The 25,261-nt window shown below is 50.6% G+C and overlaps 1 protein-coding gene across 2 annotated transcripts in view; it reads left to right on the top strand.

Moving 5' to 3' along the window:
* Positions 1-25,261, top strand: part of VANGL1 (VANGL planar cell polarity protein 1) — a 57,697-nt gene that overhangs the window by 2,081 nt on the left and 30,355 nt on the right. Inside the window, exons 1-4 of one of the 2 annotated variants that reach the window (XM_047784929.1) lie at positions 5,344-5,880; positions 7,934-8,137; positions 17,184-17,316; positions 22,160-22,767. In XM_047784929.1, the coding sequence (XP_047640885.1) occupies positions 8,067-8,137; positions 17,184-17,316; positions 22,160-22,767 (812 nt within the window). In that variant the 5' untranslated portion in view covers positions 5,344-5,880; positions 7,934-8,066. Of the gene's footprint in view, positions 1-5,343; positions 5,881-7,933; positions 8,138-17,183; positions 17,317-22,159; positions 22,768-25,261 lie in introns of those variants that run through there. The other variant, XM_047784928.1, reaches the window with a different exon arrangement.

Raw genomic sequence — 25,261 nt, 5'->3', positions numbered from 1 at the left:
TTGAACCTGTGAGTAGGCGTGGAAATTGCAGAATTCACTGTGGGTGATATGTGGTTTGGGGCAGTTTATGATTGTTGCCTGCCCTCCTCTCTGTAAATAAACAATTCTGGTAATTGCTACATCGCTCTATATTTTCCATAGTTCAGAGCACAGGTTGTGAATTAGACTCAGTTCAAAGCCTGGCTCCAGCACTTCCCAGGTGTGTGACCATGGTTTTTTTTTGTTTTGTTTTTTTTAACCGTAACATGAAATTAATGCCTTTTCTCCCTTATGAGGCTTGTTCTGAAGATTAAGTGGGATATTACAGGCAAATGACTTTAAACATTTCCTAACACATAGGAAGCACTTATTAACTGAGCCTGAAGATAATCATCGCCCTTCTCTCTCTGTAAAGCCAACTAGCTGGTTAGGGGACCAGCGGCGTATAGGCCTGAGATTTTTGCATCGTGCTCCATGCCGTTTGCCAGAAGGTGGACCTGACAGGATTAGGTGGATGCGGGGCTGGACCACGTGTCTAGTTGTGGCATTTGTCTCACCTGAAGCTCGATGAAAAGGTACATGGGTGTTCTGCTGGGGTCTGTCTCCATCAGTGTCCTTTCAAATCCCACTTATCAGACAGCAGTCATTGGACCCGGCACCAGGGGATTTGCAGAGGAGGTAGTCCTTGTGAAATCTGTTTTTCTGAAGCTTAAAATTCTGGCAGGGGACACGGGGGTCGCTTGAAAACGGGTATACCTCGTAAGAACTCCAGACACATTAACCATTAGCAGTGCTTTAGAAATCTATACCTAGCTGCCGGGGGTGCTTCAGAGATAATTAATAACTGGAGCCAAGAGTCGTTATGCTGAGAAGGTGAGTTGAAATCATTGGCAAGACAGTAAAGTGAGGTTGCCATTGTCTTACTTTGCGAATAGTGACCCAGAAGCACTCATTTATAAGAGCCCTGTTGTAATGGAAGAATGGTTTGCTGCAAATGCCACAATGCCTCTGATCCCCCCCGTCAGTGACCTGGATAATGTATATGGTCCATAGACTACAAGTTCAGCAAGACTGCTTCTCCCTGCCCTCCACATAAACCCCATAAAACACACACAGTTTTCTCTGATGTTCACGTCCAACCTGGGAGCCGTAAAAGAAGGCCTGCCAGAAACAGCCTGGAAATCAATAAACCAGATAGCGGTGGCTAATGGTATTCTTTAAAAGTTGATGCGCACAGACCAAAAAAAATGTGCATGAGGGCAATGAAAATGATACCCAAGTCCTGTGCCTTGCAAAGGTGGTCTTCTGTCTGCAGGGATTCGACTTTATTGAGTCATGACAGTGCCTACCCGTCGTGAGTCCTTATCCTTTGCTAGGCACTAGTCTGAAGGGTTGTGAATGCTCTCATTTAACCCACTGTGAGCCTGTAGGGTAAGTAAAATATAATTCTGTTGTTAGGGAAACAGGCACAGAAAGGTGAAGTAATTTGATCGTAGGTCACACAGCTGATAAGTGGCAGAGCCAGAATTTGAAGAGTGACAGTCTGACTTCAGAACCTGTGTTCATTGCTTCTCTGAAGATAAGTTGACTCTAAACAAAATTAAATGGTTGGTTTCTCCTTGAGGGCCATGTAATTAAAAATGGGTCCCTGGAGAAAAATGTTAGCTTCAAAACAATAAAAATACTACATGGAACAAACCCTTGAGAATCACGCGTATGATAAAAATCAAATATTCAAAGTTACATATACAATATTTGTAAATAAAATTGCACTGGAAACTTCTTTCCTTTGGAGATGCAGCTGTGGAGGGGAGTGGCTCTTTAAACTCAGAATGTCTCTGTATCCCTCGCAAGGTATCTTGCTACCTCTTTCTACTGTCCAAACCAGAGTTCACTTAATTGCTTAATAGCTGTAGGCAGAGCTGTTGATGTTTTTATAATTTCCTCTTCCGAGAAGGTCAGCTTATGTTTACCACTGTCATTACCATAACATATTATTTCCCTCATGATTTTCTGAACACTGTTTTCCTTTTAGGTGGGAGTCAGGTATGTTTTATGTGAGCGAAGTGGACTTTAGGGGAAGAGTCTTTTCAAGGCCACTGATCCCTGCTTTGCTTCTAATAAAGGGCAGCAAAGGAAATTCTCTTGACGTTTTTGTGGAGGAATTCCAGATTGAAGGTGCACAAGTGCCCTGTGAACCTGTCTCAACCTTGTCCCTCCTGGGGAGTTCCCGTCATGGCTCAGCGGAAACAAATCTGACTCGTATCCATGAGGATGCAGGTTCAATCCCTGGCGTCGCTCAGTAGGTTAAGGATCCAGTGTTGCCATGAGCTGTGATGTAGGTCTCAGACATGGCTCGGATCTGGCATTGCTGTGGCTGTGGTGTGGGCCTGCAGCTACAGCTCTGATTTGACCCCTAGCCTGGGAACCTCCATATGCTGCAGGTGTGGCCCTCAAAGGCAAAAAAATTTAAAAAGAAATAAAAATAGACAATCGCTAAGTGTTCTTCCACGTGACTCTATGGCCCCCGTGTCCTGAGCTCTGCCGCCGAAACCCTCCCTTCATTCAGCACACACTTCCTGAGGGCCTGTTATGCCCTAGGAGCTGGAGGGACAGCAAGGAGAGGCCCCTGTCCTTGAGCTTTCTGTCTAGATGGGAGTCAGTCAGTCAGTCAGTAACCACACAGACCCAGATGTAAGTGGAAACTGGGATATTGAGAAGCGCAGGGAGCCAGGCAGGGGCCAGGGAGCCGAGCAGAGGCCACTTGAGACCAAAGGATCAGGAAAGGCCTCTGGAAAGAAGCCGTGTGTAAGTGGAGAGGGACGAGTAGGAATTGGGCAGAAATGGGCCGGGTGAAGAGTCAGCAGCAGGTACCCTGAGGCTGCGGGGAGCCTTGCGCCTTAGAGGACCAGGGGCTGGAGAAGGAAAGGAGCTGAGAGGTGGGCAGGCCTGGCGGAACAGGTGAAGGATTTGCGTGTTATTCAGAGCTCAGGGGAACACCACAGACGGGTTTTTAAAAAGTGGGGGAGTGACCCCCACTTCTTGACTTGAAAGGTCACTCCAGGGAGTTCCTGTCGTGGCTCAGCGGAAATGAAGATGAAATGTATCCATGAGGTTGCAGGTTCGAGGCCTTGCTCAGTGGGTTAAGGATCTGGCATTGCCACGAGCTGTGGTATAGGTCACGGATGTGGCTCGGATCCCGCATTGCTGTGGCTGTGGTGTAGGTTGGTGGCTATAGCTCCGATTTGACCCCTAGCCTGGGAAACTCCATATGCTGTGGGTGTGGCCCTAAAAAGCAAAAAAAAAAAAAAAGAGAAAGAGAAAGGTCACTCCCCCCCACTTCCCCCCCCCCTCCCGCCAGAGCCAGGCCAGTCTGGGTCAGGTCAGGGGTCAGTGTGATAGAGGGACACTTCCAGATTCCAGGACCTATATTTACACCTTTATGGGACTATCCAATTCAGGCCAGTGCAGCCGCAGGAGGAGTTTACTACCCGGGGAACCTGATTCCTTTTCATTACTTTATTATCTTCCTGATAAGACATCCTCTGACCTTATCTGAGTTCTGCTAATTCCTTGTGCATACAAGGGAACAACTTGTAAATATATTACTGCTGTGATAAGCTTCAGAATGTGTGTGTGTGTGTGTTTCTGTTAACTATATGGAAGCTCTTACACTGGCTTCTGCAATGAGGTCGCCCTGCATTTTGTCACTGTGCCTCCAGTTGCTGCTGCTCCATCCTCACTCAGATCTTGGATGAGAATTGAGAGCTCCGATAGAAACAGCATGATGAGAAGGAGGAGCCCGTGCTCTGTAGAGACTGGATTCTGTGCGGAAAGCTGCAGGCTTTGTGAGAGTTTAGCCCTGTGTCCACGGAGCCTGGAGGAAGCAGGGGGTGGCTGGGAACTGGGAGAGTGAGGGGTGGATTCCAGGGGACGGGGGACACTTTGTGACAGTAGAACGTATGGGGTAAAGAGGAGAGGGAGCTGTGAAAATGGTGCAGGACTGACTCTACAGGGTCGGTGGGATGCGTGTGTGGCCCCGATGGAGGAAATTGAAAAGGACAGCATCGCAGGGGTGATGATGATCCCAAGTGGGACCAGAGGCCTCTGAGTAGGAAAGGCGCATCGGGGCTTCATTTTTTCAGTGTTTGTTGGTTACCTCTTATGTCCAGTGTGTCCTTCGGGGAGGGGACCAAGAGCCCATGTCTCCAAGTGGCTTTTCCCACAGTCACCCCATAGATGGAGAAGAATGGGCAGATTTTGGAGTTCCCATTGTGGCTCAGCAGGTTATGACCCCAACTAGTATCCACAAGGATGCAGGTTCGATCCCTAGCCTCGCTCATCGGGTTAAGGAGCCGGCGTGGCCGTGAGCTGTGGTGTAGGTCACCATTGCAGCAGATCCCGAGTTGCTGTGGCTGTGGTCTGGGCTGGCAGCTGCATCTCCAATTCAGCGCCTATCTTGGAAACTTACGTATGGCTCCAGTGCAGCCCTAAAATGCAAAAAAAAGAGAAAAAGGGCAGGTTTTGAGTCTTAAGGGATAAGTTGAGGGAGAGGGAAGGCGTGTGGGAGGAGTAGCATAAAGAGCACCACTTGGCAGATGGGAGGACGAGGGCAGCAGCGACCTCTGTGGGCCGCTGTGTGCTGTGTGTTGCTGTCCCTGCTGTGCCCCTGGCCCTGCCTTGCAGGCCTCTCAGAGCTGCTCATTAAACGTGGAGGTGGTGGAATAAACGCAGGGGATGAGAAGTCTGAGGGGGAAGGAGGCCAAGGATGGGACCCCTGGATGGGGCTCAGAGCAGCATCTGGCCAACTTAGAGCAGCTTCAGGGGACTGTCAAGGATGGAGGATTGGGGTGACGGAAGGAGGGCCTGGCAGCCTACATAGGCCACCCCTTTGTGTGTCTGAGCAGGAAGAGTGAGGAAACCCAGACAAGGGCAGCTGATGGCATGGTAAAGCCTTTCCCCAAAGAGGACTCGGGAGCCCGTGATTTCCTCTGAGGGACATGCCTGGAGTTGCCTTCATGGCCGGCTGGAGGTTTTAATGAAGACGAAGGAGGATGACCTCTTGCGAAAGGGGAAGGGGAATGACACTTGGGTTGTCACGGGCCAGCCGCTTGCTTTTAGGAAGGAATTTATTTTGGAAATGGCCTTTAATGCTTACAACCACCCCAGGAAAAGGTCCTTTCAGTGGCCTTACAGGAGGGGGGCGGGGCAGGGAGGTGAGCACAGACCAGCATCAGGCCCCCCGGAGTCCCAGCCAGGAAGCCTGCGCGGGTTCAGCTCATTGGTTCAGCCCAGATTGCGGGGCAGGGCCGCCTGCCTCTGAGACACCCCAGCAGCATTTCGCCAGAAATAGCTAGAAGCCTGGATTGAAAGGAAAAATCAAGAGGTCGGGGGGGTCGGAGGGCAGACCAAAAGTGCCAATGTCGTGGACGCCCAGTTCCCGAGGTGGAAGGGGCCAGTCAGGCTTCTGGGTCAGGCAGCCGGTGTGGGAACCCGCGGGTCAGCAGAGAGCTGGGTGAAAGACCTTCAGGGAAAGGGGCTCGTTCAGGCCAGGCCTGGAGACCTGGGCTCACCTCCCGAGGTGGTTGTCTGCCAGGTATGAAGCAGATGACAAGCAGCACAGCGCGAGCAGAAGGCCAGCAAGAGTCTTAGGTGCTGAAAGCTCCCCGAAGTTGCACGTGAACAGGCTGAGAGGCAGAGTGGGGAGAAAAACAGATGAGCCGGTTCTTGAAGTCTTCTAGAAAAGTGGGGGTAGGTCCAAGAGCAAAACTAACGTCTTTTTAAAATGCCCACAGTGTTTCTTTTCCCCCCACGTCGACTCTACAGTCACCCCACGAAACAGGCTGCCTTATTTCCAGTCTATAGATGAGGAGACCTGAGGCCCCGAGGGGGACACAGCTGGTTAGTAAGTCCTGGGCTGGACTGGGGTGCGGGCCCGGCGTTCTCTGGCCACAGGTGAATGTGGCGCCGTGCTGCCCTGCTGCTTTCGGAGCCTTTCTCTGCCTGAGAGAGGGAGAGCCTCTGGGTTGGGGTCGGGTCCTGACAACCACAACTTGCCCCTTCTCCGGTGCTCGGGAGCGGGTGCTCGGATCAGTCACCGCTGTAGCTTGCTTCTCACAGCAGCCCTGTTATCTGTGATGCAGGTTCAGAGAGGTTTAATAATTCCACTCAGATCACACAGCTAGGAAGGGAGTAAAGCCTGGGATCGGAACCAGGCCCCTGGTCTGTATCAGCCTATGGCTTCAGATCAACCCTGTGGGGTGGCTGGCTGGTGGATTTATCCCCATTGCACAAATAAGGAAACCGAGGCGTAAGAAGGGAGGTGGCTTCTCCCTGTGTGTACTAGACGGTGAGGGGCCCTGCCTGGACCCCAGGTCTCCCTACTGCTGGCCTTGGGCTCACACAGGAGAGCAGAAAAGCAATGGTGCCTCAGGACATCGCAGGAGGAAGCCTTGCCTGGGTGACTGAATGACAAGGGCAGACGCAGCCCAGGTGGTATTGAGGCTGGGGCCATATTGGCCCATGGTGGTTCCAGAAGGTTCCCTCCAAACGGGCAGGTCTTTGCTGAGGAGCCCTGGCCGCCTCCCAGCAGGGCTAGAAGTATGGCCCTTGCAGTTTCTTTGTTTTTTTTTGTTTTTTTTTTCCCCTTCACACTCCTCTCACTGGCTCTGTTTGCAGTGTCAGCTTCCTGGGACTCGGGAAGGAGGAGCCCTCTGGGGCAGAGACCAGCGCTGGGCTGACGGGCGCAAGGGGAGACAGAATTCCTTTTTCTAGAAGTAAAGGTTTAGCATGGGGGGGCCTCAGGAATGTACTTGGAAATGTTTCCAATTTATTTTTTATTGCATAGCAAGAGCTAATGAAAAATGTGGGAAAAGACCCAGGAGCCTGCAACCAATAAATCCCCTGCTTTCATTTTCTGATGTCCTTAGCCTCGTCCTCGCATAAGTGATTCGATGTGATTGTAACTGCAGTGTAGACTTCAGCGTCTATCTCCCACGCTGTAGCCGGCTATTTCAATGTATCATTCAATCATACAGACTAACATTCTTCACAATTACTTTAAACAGCTCTATAATATCTTTCTGGGTGGCTGAATCATATTTTCCTCACTTATTCTTCTGTTGGGGGGGCATTGAGATTGTTTCTAGCTTTTCACTGTTATAGACAGCATGTTGATAATAGTAGTTCTTTAAAAAAAGAAATTAGTGGAGTTCCCGTTGTGACGCAGCGGGAAACGGATCCGACAGGTATCCATGAGGATGTGGGTTCGATTCCTGGCCTCGCTCAGTGGGTTAAGGATCTGGCATTGCTGTGAGCTATGGTGTAGGTCGCAGACATGGCTTGGATCTGGTGTGACTGTGGCTTCGGCTGTGACCGGCAGCTAAAGCTCCCATTCGACCCCTAGCCTGGGAACCTCCATTTGCCTTGGGTGCAGCCCCCCCTCCCCCCAAAAAAAAGAAAGGAAAAGAAATTAGTTCCCTAAAGTAAATTCTCAAGAGTTTGGATTTTTGGATGAAAGAGATTGAGAACCCCCCCCCCCCACTCGGCCGCACTGGCTTTTGGAAACTATGAATAAATCCCTTAAAAGCTGCTGCTTCCCTGGGTATTGTTTTGTAATCAGCACACCGGCGGGCCGTGGGGGCTGGGCACTGTGTCTAGGGCTGGGATGCCAGGCAGGCCAGGCTGTGTCCGGAAACGGCCCAGGGCCAGGTCTCTCCCACTTCCGGTTTCCCGCTGCTGCTGTGGGGTTTGGCTCGCCTGGCCCCCACCTGTCCCCTCCCAGCCCGCTGGGCAAGCTTGTTGCTGCAGGAGTGGAGCAGTTAGGGAGTCTCACCCTCGCTCACCTGTTCCGCAGTAGAGACCCCAGAGAGGAGTTTGCTGCTGTCGTCTATCTTCCAGCCCCTTGAGCTTGGCTTTGAAGGTTGATATCTTTTTTTTCCCCCCCTTTTCCCAGAATTTGTTCCTGTCGAAGAGTGGCTCCTTGATTCCCAGGCGCTTTGAGGTTTTAGGAGTCCAGTAGGTGAAATTCTCTACCTCTAAGGAGAAACGGTACCTGCTCCTTCTGCACGAGCAAGCTCTCCATTGCTATGGATACCGAATCCACGTATTCTGGATATTCTTACTATTCAAGTCATTCCAAAAAATCTCACAGACAAGGGTATGTAAGCTGTTGCTTGTTCTGCCTTTCCTTGGGGGGAAACGTGCAGGTTGGTCAGGCTTCCTAGACTCACTTTGAGCCAGTCCCGCTGTAGGGCTGTTGACGCTGGAGGTTCAGGCCATGGGTACGTGAGAAGCTGAGCTTAAAGAGCATTTAACATGCGCTGGGAGGAACTACACCCTCCATTTACATTTTATAGCCCCCATTACAGTAGATGACCTTAATTTCTCACAATTGATTTTAAATTAAAATTTCTCCCTTCAGTGGAAGTGGTTTTCATTCCTAAGTACTTCTCCTAAATGACAGTTCTCCCAAAGCTTTACCAAGAATGGAAATGAAAGGTTTTTGTTTTTGTTTCTTTTTGTCTTTTTGCCATTTCTAGGGCCGCTTCCTTGGCACATGGAGGTTCCCAGGCTAGGGGTCGAATTGGAGCTGTGGCCTACACCAGAACCACAGCAACGCGGGATCTGAGCCACAGCTCATGGCAACGCCGGGTCCTTAACCCACTGAACGAGGCCAGGGATCGAAGCTGCCACCTCATGGTTCCTAGTTGCATTCGTTAACCACTGAGCCACGACGGGCACTCCATGAAAGTTTTTTAAAAAGCATTAATTTGTTGCTTCTCACTCAAAGCTGCTGACTCACTGTCCTTTTTGCCTTCGCTGGGTGAGGCTTATAGGCCAAGGTGGCAGCCGAAGTGGCAGCTGAGGTGGCAGGATTGGCCTGGAGCCTTCTTTCTCTCTGACAAGTCTTCCAAGTCAGCAGGCCTGGGATTTGGAAACTCTGAGACCTGGGTGATGGGGGCCCAGTGGCCCCTCCTCCGGGCAGAATGAGCAGGTCTGCACTGGAGTTCATCGCCCCCCCCACCCCCGTCTTGCCGACCTGCAGAGCCTGAGGAGAGAAACGAGGAAATGAGCCAGTGAAGAGCCACGTGGCAAAACTGCAGTGCTGCCTCTTACTTGGACCCCTCATCTGTAAAGTGGGTAGAGCGGCACCCCCCTCGCAGGGCTGTCGAGAGGATTACGCGAGATTGTGCGCCTGCAGCATTTCATATGGCACATAGGAGGTCACCGACCCGTGGCTCTATTCATGCTATTAATGGCCGTGGCATTTCAGCACCACATGGAAAGGCCCCTCTGGACCACCGCCCAAAGGACCCCAGTGGTCACAGCCCTACGAGGGCTGGGCTGGGAGTGGTGATTGTCGTGGTGTTTCCTGACCGAGCAGTTCCCTATACAAGCAGCTAAGTGCAGGGCAGGAGTTTGTTTTCTAAAACAGCAGTCCGATGTGGATAGCTGGTCGACTTATTGGTGGGCAAGCCTGTGTGGATGTGCTCACACAGAGAGGGGTCTGGAAGGAGTGTCCAAGCTGCCGGGAGGGTCATCTACAGGGAAGGGTCCTGCACAGGAAGGTGGCTGATGGGAACTTTCACTTATACTTCATTTCTCTGTACTTGTTCAACCTTTTACACGTGGATATTCTGTGACTCAAAATAGGAATGCAAGAAAAGAGTGTGAAAGATTTTCAAAGATGGGCGTTCCCATCGTGGCGCAGGGGAAACAAATCCGACTAGGAACCACAAGGTTTTGGGTTCGATCCCTGGCCTTGCTCAGTGGATTAAGGATCCGGCGTTGCCATGAGCCGTGGTGTAGGTCGAAGACGTGGCTTGGATCTAGTGTTGCTGTGGCTGTGGTATAGGCCCGCAGCTGTAGCTCCGGTTCAACCCCTAGCCTGGGACCCTCCATATGCCATGGATGCAGCCCTAAAAGGAGAAAAGGACAAAAAAAGAAAAAGATTTTCAAAGATGATCTACTGACATGAGAAAATATAGATGAGGCCATGTTAAAACAAGATGCCAAACTTCATGCATTATAACAATTCCGTATTCTTAGGATATGATGAATGGTAACGTATGGACCACGCTTGTCTCTAGGTATAGAATTGTTGGGATTATAGGTGTGTTTTTTTATTTTTTATTTATTTTATTTTTATTTTTATTTATTTATTTATTTATTTTTTTGATTTTTTGTCTTTGCGCCTTTTCCAGGGCCGCTCCCACGGCATATGGAGGTTCCCAGGCTAGGGGTCCAATCGGAGTTGTAGTCACCAGCATACGCCAGAGCCACAGCAACACAGGATCCGAGCCGTGTCTGCAACCTACACCACAGCTCATGGCAACGCCAGATCCTCAACCCACTGAGCAAGGCCAGGGATCGAACCCTCAACCTCGTGGTTCCTAGTCGGATTCGTTAACCACTGCGCCACGACAGGAACTCCTAGGTGTGTTTTTTTTAACTTTCATTATTTTCTCCGTTTCACGTGCTGCTCTTATAATCTTATAATCAACCATTTGGGGAAAAAAGAGGTAAATGAGTTTGTGCTGGAGCCCAAACTCCAAGCCTTTCTAGCCAGCATGGGAGACAGAAGGAGAGCTGCCAAGTGAGGTCTCAAATGGCCCAGATCCTGAGAAAGGCAGGAACGCTTGGTGAGAAAAATTTAATCACCAATTTCAATCAGTGGGTAAACATATCAGATTCGTTCGAAAATACCAGAAACAGCTGTTTTGAAATATCCAATCTTTGAACTTAACTGAAGAAAAACAATTCCCTTGTCAGTGAGCCAAGCTCCCTTGTCCCACACGGCAGTGAAGGGAGTGGGGATTCAGGGTTCTCTTGGGGCTGGGAGGTGAGTACAGGGGGTGCCTTGCAGTATTTGGAGGAGGAACCGTCCGAGGGCTCTTTTATCTGCCTCATATCCTGACTGTCATTGCTGCTCTGCTGCTTCCTCGGGCCCCTTGGGGCCCCCAGAAATGGATACCGCAGTGCCCTTGTGGTAACTCTAAGAGACTAACTTTCATTTAAAACAGCATGCAGAACTCTGAGGGCCTTCTCGAACCCCCGTGGGAAGTACTTGGCTAATAGTAATATAAGCCGAGACTTGAATCATTTAATCCGGGGTGAATGCCTACTCAGAAAAGCTTTGGGTGCTAGATGACCATTCGAGATTTAGGGGGGTGCATTCCATGGTGTCCCTAGAAAAAAAACAACAGTCACAGAGGTGGCTTCCCGGACAGATGGCCCTCAGGGCACAGTGACTGTGGGGCAGAGGTCGTAATCTGTAGATAGTAGCTGCTAGGAGTCCTTTGGTGGGGCATAGAGAGTATTGAGCAGTAAAAGTAGCTCTCCTAGGAGTTCCTGCTGTGACACAATGGGATCAGCAGGGTCTTTGCAGTGCCAGGACGCAGGTTCAATTTCTGGCCCGGCACAGTGGGTTAAAGGATCCGGCATTGCTGCAGCTGCAGCGTGGGTCACAGCTCAAATCTGATCCCTGGCCTGGGAACTCCATATGCCTCGGAGTGGCCAAAAAAGAAAAAAAAAAAAAAATAGTGGCACTCCCAGGTGTGCCCTGGACTCTGCAGAGGGTACTGCATCCCCCGGGAGTGTCCCTGTGAAAGCGACTCTGCTCAGGGCTTTGTGGGGAATTCGAATGGCTGAGTCGGGAAGGAGAGGGAGCTTGCTCTTTGTAATTTTAGTGGAACTTTCAGAAAGGAATAACGAAGCACAGCAAACTTGATATGTCTGATGACACCAAGATCATCTTTGGAGGACTGGCTGGCTTCCAAGCAGCGGACAGGTGACTCTTTTCTAACAAAGAGGTTAGCGGTCTGGTTTTGTGATACCTGCGGTCTCCAGAGGGGATCCGGTTAACTTGCTGGGAAGATGGTGCCGACTCCAGCCGGCCTCGCCTACCCTTTGGGCTTGGAGCACTCATTGCCCACATTCAGTAGAGCAGCTGAGAGTACTGTTCACGACCAGTTTGGAGTGCCTGTTAGGACCCTTGCTCGGTAACTCCCCTTGAACGGTAGAAAGTGGGACCCCCATGCAACAGATGATAAAAACTGGAACACAGGGAGTTCCCATGGTAGCACAGCAGATATGAATCCAACTAGTATCCATGAGGATGTGGGTTTGATCCCTGGCCCCACTTAGTGGGTTAAGGACCTGGTGTTGCCATTAGCTATGGTGTAGGTCGCAGATGCAGCTCAGATCCCGAATGGCTGTGGCTGTGGTGTAGGCTGGCAACTTTATAGCTCTGATATAACCCCTAGCCTGGGAACCTCCAAATGCTATGGGTGTGGCCCTAAAACACAAAACAAAGCAAAACAAAAAAACCTGGGACACAGAGACAGCGTTATTTGCCTGAAGTTACAGGGTGAGTAGGTACCCTTGGGTTTTGGGCTGCATTTATTGCTTTTTTGGGAGGCAGGCTCCCCCCCCCACCCCGGGGGGCGGTGCTGTGCAGGGTGGAGAGCAGCCACAGGAACGGGGAGGGAGGGAAGGACTGGAGCCTAAGCCACGTGACTAGCGTGCTAAGTGCATTGTCCAAAAGAGGCTGCCTGAGCAGTAGAGGGATCGGCGCCTTTGTTCCCAGGCCACTTCAGAGCCAGTTTGCACTGAGCCCAGCCCTCCCACCCAAGTCAGTGCCTGGAGGAAGCAGCCAGCCAGGCCCCAGCAGAGAGAAAGGACAGGTAGTGGGTGGTGGTAGAGAAGGGAAGGGCGGAGTAACCGGTGGGGCCAGCTTTCCCCAAATAGAAATAGGCAAACAGCAGGAGGGTGAAATTATCTTCCCAGGAAATGCGACTCTAAGTGGGAACAGTCTGGAAATTGGCAGGGATTCTGGCCAGAGTGAGGGGGGCTTTTCAGCAGCCCCCCAGGGCTCAGCTCTAGAATCCCCTAAATACATGCGTCTCCATACGCACACACATGCAGATACAGACACGTGCCCGGGCCTCCAGTGTGGTATTGCTTGCCCCCCCCCCTGCACACTTATCTCACGCATGTGGACAGATGAGACATGGAGACAGGCTCAGAGATAAAGATACAGGATTCCTGTGGCTGACACACCTGCCCAGCAAAGATGCCCAGGTGATCCGGACCCCTCAGGTGGAGTTGGAAAAACAAGTGTGCGTGTGTTTGAAAAACCCTCTCGGGGCTTTGGTAGCCTCCTCCTTGGTCTCCCATTTCTTTTCAACACTGCGAGCTGCTGGGCTTCCTCCCTGGGGGGCCCTCTCCCACAGGAATCTTGACACGTCCTCCACATCCCAGCAGTTGGAGCCATGGGGATGAACGTTTGGGTACCGATGCCGCGAAGCAGCCGTCCTGGACTCATAGCTCTGCTTGCTGGAAAGCACTGGAAGGCAGTCTTTTTATTGGACTGCTCTATGTAGTCCTGGCTCAGACACTTTCCCGGAGCAGTAATTCCTGCCCAGTCATCTTTATAAAAGCTGTACGACAGGTCTTGCTCCCTTGACAAGGACCAGCATGACGTCGTGCAGCCCACGTTGAGCTGATAGGATGAGCTTTCCATGGGCCCCTCTCTTGACAGCATGTGGAAGGCTCCGGGCTTTGGGCCCGATGCTCACTGTCCTGAGTCTGCTCCTAGCCTCATCCACTTAATGCTGATTTAGTCGGGAAGCCACCCTATACCTTGCAACATTGTATAGCTGAGCGTTCCATCCACAGCGCCCATTATTGAGCCCCTGCTGAATACCGGGCATTTCACAAACTGGCTGATTTCCAAGCAGTGACTCCGACAACCTCCCTGGCTCCCTCTAGGAGCATTTGGGTGGGGGAGCCTTGCACGGCATTTCCTGGACCCCCTGCGTCCTGATCACCGGGTTGCTGGGGGAAAATTGTCCCTTCCAGACAATTTCTTTGGGGGTGGGGCCGGCAAATCTGCACTTAATCCACACCCCGGGTGGCTTGTCTGCGCATTCAGGTTTGAGCAGCACTGGTTTAGGGTTTCGGGCTTGAAGGATGAGAAACCTTCCAGGGGTTATCAGGTCAGGCTCTTATCTGCTTTCCTCCGATGTTACCAGGGGAATAGTAGCGATCGCTTCTCCTCTGGGGGCTCTTGGGCCCTTTAAGAGCCAGGCTGTGTCAGCTCCGAGTGGTGGCTGGCCCCTGAGGGGTGGTTTCCGCCCTGGGTTGGTTCCCCACCCGCTTTCGGCCCTGGGAGTGTTCAGGCTCCGGGAACTGGCACTCGCTGAAAGCATTTTGATTTCCAGTGGAATTTGTGCTGTCACAGGATTTGACCCGCGAGACGAGTGAATACACAGATGGGTTTGGGGAGCACGTGACTTGGCCGATAGCAGGATGGTGATGGATGCGCGAGCCGTCGGGGAAAGTGGAGGCAGAGTGAGAAGAGGAGGCGCCTCGGTCTGGCCTGGCCGAGGTGGGGCCCTGGGGAGCAGCGATTCCAGACTTAGTCTAAACAGCTCATCTAAGACTGACCGGGCACGTGGGACCTCTCACCCCAATTGCTTATTGTTTCTCACAGCGAGTCCTTTCGAAGTGGTTGTCTTTGGCAGCCCGGAGTGTTGGGCACACTGCTTTGGGCTGTCCAAGGTCACGGTCCAGTCCTGACTGCTAAGTGTAGCTTCAAAGGCAGATGCCACAGCCCTGGTCGTTCATCGCGTTCAGGCTGTGAGAATGAGCATTAGGGATCCTTATGCCACAGCAGCTTCCAGTTGCTCTTCAGATCAGTGCAACATGACCCATACGAATCGAGGCAGTGGGTTCACATCCTGTTCTGCCACTTACCATGACTTCGAGGAGTTGCTTAACCTCTCTGAGCCTCAGTTTTATCATCTGTAAAATGGGACAATAATACCTCGTAGGGTGATTGTTAGGATTGGATAGGACTTAGTAGGCTGCCCTGTCAATTGGGGTCGGGAGCACTTAGTAGGCTGCCCTGTCAGTTGGGGTCGGGAGCACCTAGTAGGTAGGCTACCCTGTCAATTGGGGTTGGGAGTGGAGTGATGGCATGTGATAGACACATCTCTGGGTAGACACATCTCAGCTGTTCCCCTAGTTGCCCAGTTAAAGTAAAACCCCAGAGTTGACCAGAGCACATCTCCTTCTGGACTCTATGTTAGCAAGAGATCGTGGTGATAAATTCTGCTCTAGGGCTTAGAGATGCTGTCACTGAAAGCACCTCTGGGACAGATAACACCTCCCTGCCCTTTGAAGGAATTTTCCAGTGCTTATTCTAGGGAGGTATCCATAAGGCGGAAGTTCGACCACAGGAAGCCTGGTGTGGTTTTGTTGGCTAAGCAGTAGGGTGAATAGGAGGGCTGCTGTGTAGGGGGAGGGGATTTGACCCCGTGTGTGGAAAGCTCCTTTTTCTTCTCTTTCTCCAAGGAACACACCAAGCCAAGTCACTCTTCTTTGCAGTGCTCGAATGGTGACAGAAATGACATCAGCTGCTGTGTGTTATTTCCCATCCTTGTATCTCGGTGGTGTGATCATTATCCCCATTTCATGGATGAGCAAACTGAGGTTTTCCAAGGCTTGTCCACTGCAATCAAATGTGCCCTGTGAGAGCCGTGAGTTCACTTTGATTTGGGGCTCCCTGAGGACCAGAGCCTGGGAGACAGCCTCTCAGACAGCCCTGAGGAGCTGCTCCAAATGGAATATAGAACCTGGCGAAGGGGTGCAGGCTGTCTAGCATGCATCTTGGCAGGAGGTCGCTGCTGGTCACCAGGAGGTTGCTGCTGGTCACGATAAGCGGATGTCTCTGTTAATGATTTTAGTGCTTTTCTGGGTCTGAGAAGATGCAAGCAATTGGGTTCATAAACTCTTATGAAGAGACCTGGTTTTCCGAAGGCCTGTTCTGCCAGTTTTCTCAGAGCATAGAGTGCCTCCCTCCCGATCTCTGTCCTGAGCTCCTCTCACGGTGTGTTGAAGGTCAGCAGCTACGGTGCCTAGTGACTGAATCCTTTCCCAGCCCCTGGCAAGCGACATTCTCTCGTTGGCAGATTGAGTAGCTTGTGCAGGCGCACGTACCAAGTAGAGGCAGGACTGACATCTGACCATTTGTCTCTAGTCTGCGTGTGCAGTGCTTCTGTCCTGCCTGGGAGACCTTGGGGAGGAGGGCAGGTGGGGGCAGGAAGGAGGATTGATGTCAGGATGGCCTGTGTGACACAGGCTGAGGAAACTTATTCTTGGCCACTGAAGGGCTTTGGTGGGGCTCCTGGGTTGACTGGTCTCGGGTGGGTGTGCGGGGCGCCGGTCTCATAGGTGGGTAATGCCCAGATGATGACCCCTGGGCTTTGCGCACTGATTGATGCCTTTTGTAATGTCTGGGTACTTTCATAGTCACCCTGGAAGATCACCCTGGAAGCAGCTTGCTTTCCTCAGGAGGCCTGAAAACACACACACACACGCACGCACGCACGCACGCACTATGCACCTCTTGGTATCCTGGCTTTTATCTGTTTCTGTGGGTGTCTTTGAATTCAGGTAGAACCTATGGGAAGGACTTTTAATTGTGGATTTGTAGGAATGAGAAGTAAATGATTTTCTGTATTGGTTTAGAATTCCCTTTCTTTTCTTCTTGTCCGATGGGGTAGGATGACAGTGTGGCCCAGATTTTTTCAGACAGACCAAAGCTTAAGTATTCTGCTGTGTTGTCCCAATAAAAACAGTCCTAGGAGATAAGTTTAGGCAAGTTATAATCAAATCAAGTCCATAATTTTACAGTGAAATGTGCCTTCCCTGACAGAAATTCTAAAATTCACGAGGTGAGGCTTTGAAAAAAGATGGGCACTGTTGACAGAAGAGCAGTGACAGTCTTTGTTTTGGGTCTTGGAGTGGCACAAAGAAAACAGTAACTAGGGAGTAAGATCTGCTTATTCTTTGCAGTGGGGCTGGTGATGAGTGGATGCTGGCACCATGTGTATGTATATGTAGAATTTCTTTAATTCAAAATGAAATTTATGGGAGTTCCTGCTGTGGCGTAGCAGGTTAAGGCATTGTCTTTGTGGTGGCACAGGTTCAATACCCGGACCAGTGCTGCAGATTAAGGATCTGGCGTTGCCACAGCCGTGCCGTAGGTCGCGGCTGTGGCTTGGATTCGATCCCTGGCCCAAGAACTTTGATGTGCCATGGGTACAGCCAGGAAAAAAAAAAGAAAGAAATTTATAACATGATTTAATAAGAATTAATATGGCGTAAATGTGCTAGCTGATTTTTTTTCCCCCCAGGGAAAGAAATAGAGAGAGGCACAGATCACCCCGGAGTAAGGATGGCAGAGGGTCAGAAAAATCAGTCACCATTCAAGCTCCCACCGGAGAGCCCCTGTTGGCAAATGATTCTACTCGGACAGAGGACGCTCAGGTAGGGATCAAAGGCAGTCTGTAAGTACACTGCCACTTGATCAAGCCTCTTTTCTGTAAATGTTTTCCCAAGTCTTGTTGCGATAGGTTCTCTTGGGTTTTTATCTTTATTTTTCCAGCATGTTAATTAGTTTATCTATGTCCTGTGGTTTCTGGTGGGTCTAAGGACAGCCTGGCCTACCATTGGCTGGCCCAGGGACTCGTCTGAAGTGTGATTGGTGGGCCTGCTTTGAATGGTGTTGAAAAGAAGCCAGCAAGGCTGACGACAGGGCAGGGAAGGGAAGGTTGCAGGCTGCAGGCTCTAGAGACACATTCCAAAGCAGAGCAGTGTAAGAGAGAAGGAAACTCGCTCACCCTGAGTCATGTTGGGGAGAATTGCAGAGAGGTTGGGACAGCCCAGGCGGAGCCTCACTCCTAGGCATGGGATCAAACAGGGGCTGCACACTCAGATGCCTGGTAGGAAAACAAAGGTGAATACAATAGACCTTGGGCTGCACAGAAGTGGCAAAACACATCAGGGTAGCTTGGGGATAAATACCCATCCATATGGCACGTCAGGGTAGGGCTGTGGCGTGGAGTGATGGAGCCCCTCGTACCTGGAGAATGCATTTCCTCTGCCAAGGGAACAGCAACTGCTCAGCTCCAAACGCTTCTCACTGCACAGGAATACAGGTATTCCATGCTACTCTGTCTTGAGGTATTTTTAAAAAGCTGGAGATGAGGATTTTATGTGAAATCACTCAAATTTTAAAATATAGACTCTTCATTAATTTTTTTTTAAAAACTTTGTGTGTATGCTCTCTGGGCCCCAACTGTCTTGCAGTCCATTCGATTTAAGCCAAACATCTGAGCTACACTCAGAAATGTGTTTGCACACCCTCCACAGCTCTTGAAGTCTATGCATGTCCTGTCTTGGCCCCCAATAAACTGATATGTACCCACACAGCTGTAAAGATAGAGGTAAGCATATATCTGTGTGTACCTACAGGTACAGACAGATAGGCCTTTATAAGCAGAGAGATGGACCGAAATTGGAATTCTTCAGAGCACACAGGAGGCTCTTGGAATCCAAAGCTGCAGCCGTGGTTGAAGGGGGGTTTGTTCAGTGATAAGTCAGAAAGAGAAAGCCAGATACCATATGATATCACTTATATCTGGAATCTAATATATGGCACAGTTGAGCCTTTCCACAGAAAAGAAACTCATGGACTTGGAGAATAGACTTGAGCGGAGGGAGGGAGGAAGATGGACTGGGAGTCTGGGGTTAGGAGATGTCAACTATTGCATTTGGAGTGGGTAAGCAATGAGAGCCTGCTCTGTAGCACTGGGAACTCTATCTTGTCACTTGTGATGGAACATGATGGAGGATCATGTGAGAAAAAGAATATACATATATATGTATGTATGTATGACTGGGTCACTTCGCTGTACAATAGAAATCGACAGAACACTGTAAATCAACTGTAATGAAAAAATTAGGAGTTCCCGACTGTGCGCGGTGGAAACGAAACTGACTAGGAACCATGAGGTTGTGGGTTTGATCCCCAGCCTGGCTCAGTGGGCTGAGGATCTGGTGTTGCCATAAGCTGTGGTGTAGGCCGCAGACGAGGCTCGGATCTGGCATTGCTATGGCTGAGGCGTAGGCCGGCAGCTCCAGCTCTGGTTAGACCCCTAGCCTGGGAACCTCCATATGCCACGGATGCGGCCCTAAAAAGACAAAAGACAAAATAAATAAATACATTAATTAATTAAAAAATCAATTAAAAAAAACCCCAATCTGGACAAGAATACCACAAAAGTAAATAAATAAATAAGTAAATGTCTTCAGTCCTTATTATTGCACTGCCTTGCCTCTGGGGCGGTCGTAGGGATGCAGGGCCAGAGGCTGAGAGGAATGGTTGGATGATGGCATGAATGGGGCCAATCCTGAAATTGGACCACCCCTGCCCTCCCTTAAGTGCTACAGGAGTCAGTTTCCTTCTGGATGTGAATTCAGAGGCGCGGGTGGCCCACTGTGAAGGCATTTCTTCTGTGCATCCTCTCTCCATCTGGGAGGCTCCATTAGGAAGTTCTGGTGCAACCGTCCAGAAAAGGAGGTCAGGGAAAAGCATTGAAGTGGACCTCTGGAGGCTGCACCTCTCAGCAGCCGTATGACTTTGGACAGTCCCAACTTTTGTGGGCCTTGCTGTCTTCACTGAAAGTCTAGGGGACTGGGTTCAAAGAACTGAGACCCTTTCTCTTCTAAGAACCTCAAGCTCAGGAAGACCCTTGGGTGTCTTCATTTTTTAGGCACCGATGTGCACACTTTCTTAAAATGGACAGGAGATTTAGTTAGCAATGCTTTGGCGGGAAAGAGGGTAAGTAGCTAAGTCAGCTGAGGCAAGAAAATGACCGCAATGCTAGGGTCATTATTTCAGTACTGATCATCAACTGGATATTAGACCCAAGGCAAAAGCTGGAATCCAGCATTTGACCTGACTAAAAGTGCTACACAAGGAGTTACTTTGCATGGTCTGTAAAAACTCACCTTGTGTTGAAGCAAGCTATCCAGCTTTGGATGTGTGGCTGTTTCTCTCCATGCTTGTGGTTTTTTTTTCTTTTTTTCAAAACTGAGGTAAATTTACACAGAGACATGAGCAGATCTTACATGTGCGGTTTGAAAAGTTGTAGCAGCTGGAGAAACCCATACAACCCACACTCCTGTCAAGATATATGTAGTTCTCTCATTCGAGGAAGTTCTCTTACGCTTTTCCCAGTCAGTCCCGGCCCTCCATCCCTCCAGAGCAAGCCCTGTTTTGATTTCTCCTGCTGTAGATTCGTTTTGCCCGTTTGGGACTTTAATATAATGGAATCATAGTCTTTTGCTTTGGACTTTTTTCCACTCAGCATAATAACTTCGAGATTTACCCATGTTTCCGTGTGTTTGGGCACTTCATGCTTTTTTGTTTTTGCTGGGTGGTGGTCAGTGTCTGCATATACCACCATTTGTTGTCCAGTCTCCTGATGGGCACAGGCCTTTGAGTTGCATTGGTTTTTGGCTCTTGCGAAAATAAAGGTGTTGAGAACGTCCTTGTATGGACCTTTTTGTAGACATGTGTTTTCATTTACTTGGGGTAAAAACCCGGGGGCGGAATTGCTAGGCCTTACCGTTGAGTGCACATTTACATTTGTATGGAACTGTACCATTTAGACTTCCGCCAGCAGCGTTTGAGAGTCGAGAGTCGTGGTTGCACGTGGCTGTTGTCTTAAACAGTAGTTTCTCTCCGAGTACGTGATACTTGTAACTTTCCGAGTTGAAGGTCAAGACCTTGGCTGTCATCACCGTCACTGTTTCTTGCTAGAGCCCATGCATTTCATGAATCTCATATATATATATATATATATTTTGTCTTTCTAGGGCCGCTGCACCCGTGGCATATGGAGGTTCCCAGGCCAGGGGTCGAATCGGAGCTGCAGCTGCCGGACTACACCACAGGCACAGTAACACAGGATCCGAGCCACGTTTACCTACACCACAGTTCACAGCAACGCTGGATCCTTAACCCCCTGGGCAAGGCCAGGGATCGAACCTACGTCCTCATGGATGCTAGTCTGATTTGTTTCTGCTGAACTCCTGTGAATCATATTGTTTGATTGTGACTAGATTTGAGGTTTTCGTGTGGCTGTGAGATCTTATCTGGCTGACTCAGTTCTTAACTTAGGCTAGATTTTTCTAAGTTGATATCTTCCATATTAATTTCACCCAACTTACCGCTATGTCTGTTTTTTTCCAAGTTAAATCATATACACGAATCTCTGAAGCAAAACCTCTTTGGACCGTACGTGGCTTTTCATTGCCTTCTTGCTGTGCTGTTGCTTTGGCGTAGAGTCATAGTTGCCAGTGAAAGAGCAAAATCCTTGCAAACCCTAATTACTGGATCACGTTAAACGAAGAGACAATTACTCCAAACGACCTCAGACTTTAAAAAGCAAGAGACAGCGGGAAAATGAAAGCAAGCAAGCAAAAGACACACATTCTAGTAATCTCTGTATTTTCATGCGCTTGGTGTTTAGTTTGTCATGAGAACGTGTGTTTGGGGAGGAATTTTTGAGCTGTCCTGGCCAGAGATGCTTTAATCTGCTTGGCTTGTTCAATAAGAGATGATGTCACAGAGTTCTTGATGCGTGTGTTTATTAAATGGGTTGTGTGAACCTCACGGAGGTTTCAGAAGTGTGGGTACCAGTGACGGGTGGGCTTTGATGTGTCTGTAGCAATATGAGGTCCCTCCTTTGCAAGATCTTCTCTCCTCTGAGCTCCTGGAGGGCATAGCAGAGCTCCCTGCTCCAGCCATTGGACTTTGTAAGCCTCTATAACCCAGCCAGGAATTGAGAAGAAAATGCAGGTAACCTTCAATATGCTGGTCTAACAGCCGGCTTGTCTGTCCCAGAGCCGCTCAGGGCTTCCAACACAGCGGGTGGTAATCCCTGTTGTGGTGACGAATCACCCCAACACACAGACCAGATGCATTATGTTTTCTCTATTTGAAAAGGTAAACATAGGGTCCATTGGGAACAATTCCAGTGAAAAGTGTTAAAGAAGTCCTGGGAGTTCCCTTGTGGCTCAGTGGGCTAAGGATCCAGCATTATCACCGTAGCGGCTCTGGTTGCTGCAGTGGTGCGGGTTTGATCCCTGGCCTGGGAACTTCTACAGGCCGCTAGTGCAACCAAAAAAAAATTCCTCTGTTGAAATTGTTAAGCCTCCATTGCAAAGGAAGCCCATGCGTGTGGGTGCTGGAGGAGGTGTGCCCTCCCTGTCCCCCGTGCCTCCCCCTGGCTCTCTGTCCTCACTGTTCTCTCCCCACCAGGATGACAACTGGGGCGAGACCACCACGGCCATCACGGGCACATCGGAGCACAGCATCTCGCAGGAGGACATCGCCCGCATCAGCAAGGACATGGAGGACAGCGTGGGGCTGGACTGCAGGCGCTACCTGGGCCTCACGGTGGCCGCGGTGCTCGGACTCCTGGTCTTCCTCACCCCCATCGCCTTCATCCTGCTGCCCCCCATCCTGTGGCGGGACGAGCTGGAGCCTTGCGGCACCATCTGCGAGGGACTCTTCATTTCCGTGGCCTTCAAGCTCCTCATTCTGCTCATCGGCACCTGGGCGCTGTTTTTCCGCAAGCAGAGAGCCGACGTGCCGCGGGTCTTCGTGTTCCGTGCCCTTCTCTTGGTCCTCATCTTTCTTTTCGTCGTCTCCTATTGGCTTTTCTACGGGGTCCGCATCTTGGACTCTCGGGACCGGAATTACCAGGGCATCGTGCAATACGCCGTCTCCCTCGTGGACGCCCTCCTCTTCATCCACTACCTGGCCATCGTCCTGCTGGAGCTCAGGCAGCTACAGCCCATGTTCACGCTGCAGGTGGTCCGCTCCACCGACGGCGAGTCCCGCTTCTACAGCTTGGGACACCTGAGGTGAGGGGGATCTCCCGGGGGCGGAAGGGACCAGCGATGGCCTTTCTTGACCACAGCTGGTCTTCGGCAAGTGAGGGCTGATGAGGATGACGGTGACCAGGGTCTGACTCTTTGTTTCAGGTTTTGGGAGGCTCTGTGGGTATGTGCGTGTGCGAGTGCGTGCGTGCATGTGTGTGTGTGTGTGTGTGGTGGGGATATTCATGCACATAGACTATCCTGACTTCTGGACGGGTGGCACAAGTACTAGCTCCCATCCAGTTTGGAGTTTTATTGGTCCTGTTTGCAAAGCTGTTGGCAGCTCTTAAAAGTGACGGAGGAGAGAAGCCTTAGTGATGGCTGCTGACCTTGCCCCGACATCGGCCTGGGAAGGATCGCCAGAGTGAGCAGCAGTTCCATTTTGTTCCTGATGGTACATCTGGTTTACCTTGTTGTCCCAGTGGAGTGTTTAATCATTGCCTTTTCTCCCACTCTCAGAGGTTTCCTGGTTTGGGCAGTAAATTATGTGGTCACCCCAGTGACCCTCCAGTAGAGGATCAAGTGCGGGTTAGAGACTCCAGATTTGTCAGAACTGAATCTTTTGAAAATATATGCATGAGAAAAAGTTAGAAGAACATTAAGATGTCATTTTTCAAATGTCTGCATAAAACGTAATTCTTTTTATTTTTCTTGTTGTTGTTTGTTTTTTTAGGGCAGCTCCCACAGCATATGGACGTTCCCAGGCTAGGGGTCGAATTGGAGCTGTAGCCGCCGGCCTACACCACAGCCACGGCAACACCAGACCTGAGCCACATCTGTGACCTACACCCCAGCTCATGGCAATGCCGGATCCTTAACTCACTGAGCGAGGCCAGGGATGGAACCTGCGTCCTCATGGATCCTAGTCAGATTCTGCTGCGCCACGATGGGAACTCCTAAAATGTAATTCTTTTAATGGTTATCTTTTAGTGGTTAACTAAAAGAGTGATCATGATTATTTATTTTATTTTATTTTGTTTCGTTTTTATTTACCCCAAGATAGGCTTCACAGAACTCTTTGATGTAGGTACACTTAATCCCTACATTACAGAAGAGGAAATGGGGTTTAGGGAATTTATGTAGAAATGTAATTTATGCAAAAGCACACGGCTAGCCTTGTTTAGGAGTCACCAGACACCACCAAGCCAGGCCTGAGTGAACGCTGCCTTTAGAGCATCCCTTACTTTGTGTTACCGGCCTGTTTTTGTTTTTATCCACAAACTCTGGGCTCCCTGAGGACAGATGCTGTGCCTTACTCCTCTTTAGCGCCTGGCCTTGAGCATGGCATGCAGGCAGCACACAGAGGGTTCCCAGGTGAAAGAGTAGCCTGGGGTGTCTGCTGTCGTCCCCTCGTAGGGCTGCCCTGCCTCCCCCGGCTCTGTATGTTGATGTGTGTAGCCCGCTTCACGTATTGTAAGCACTTTGTTCATTGTAGCTGTTACTGCTGTGATGCTGCGAAGCAGCCAAGATGCCGAGGGCACCTTGGTGGGGATCAGAACAGTGGGCTTTGTCATCGTTTTGGCTCGGCCCCAAGAGGTGCCCCAACTCTGGTTTGGAGCGAATTGTACTACCAAACCATTTTGGTGTTGGCACAAATCGTCTCTCATTCGTCTGGTTCAGCTCCTGCCACCCGAGAACTGGGTGGTTTAGCGTTCAAGGCGCCTGTCACCTTGACCAGTCCTTGGAGGGAATCAGTGTCTGACTGACATGCTCTACACAGCAGATCCAGGGTAGTGAGTGAGTCCTTAGGCGGTGCCCCTGGGGCTCTGAAGGCAAGTTAAGTGACTGCTACGTCTTCATCTCAGACAGCTTTCTTTCCCCTCTTTGGCTTTGGAGAGTGACCAGCAGACTTGTAGTAAACATCTGCCACGTGCAGAGCCCAGGCCTGGGGCTCCAGAGACTCAGGAAGGCTGCCTCCAAAGCTCTAGTCTGGAATTCCTTGGAGAGACATGCGATGCTGTGCAGCAGGCAGGTGCCAGCACAGGCCTCGGAATGGGTGATGGGAACGGGGGATGATGGGGGATTTCAGGCAGTAAAGCCCAGCCACCCGTCCATCTGAGGACTGGACAGGTTTTGCTAAAGCTCAGGAGGGTGGAGAGAGGTCGGGCTCTGCTCACGGAGCTGAGCGACATTTGGGACTGCGTCAGGGTTAGCAGCTGAGACACTGGCCCGCAGTGAGGCCTGCGGTGGTTTTGGGTCACGGCTCAGCCCTGGCTGGTGTGGATCCCGCCCATGGAGGTGGGAAGGGGAAGGGCGGCTCCTTGCTCGCGGTCGTCCAGGCAGTGGGCAGGCCTCCTCCAGGGCCCTCATTCCCTCCTCCCTTGACGCTGTTTGCTCTGCCTGTGGATCATGGTGGGGTGAGGAGGGGACACAGAACAGCCCTAGGACAGGGTGCCCGCAGAAGTTGTGGGTGGCCCGGGTTCCCCCACATGGCTACGCTGGCCAGGGGTGGGCCTGGGCCGGAGGGGCAGGGCTGATT

The sequence above is a fragment of the Phacochoerus africanus genome, chromosome 6 (genome assembly GCF_016906955.1).
Source record: "Phacochoerus africanus isolate WHEZ1 chromosome 6, ROS_Pafr_v1, whole genome shotgun sequence".
NCBI lineage: Eukaryota > Metazoa > Chordata > Mammalia > Artiodactyla > Suidae > Phacochoerus > Phacochoerus africanus.
This window is presented reverse-complemented; position numbering and strand designations above follow the sequence as displayed.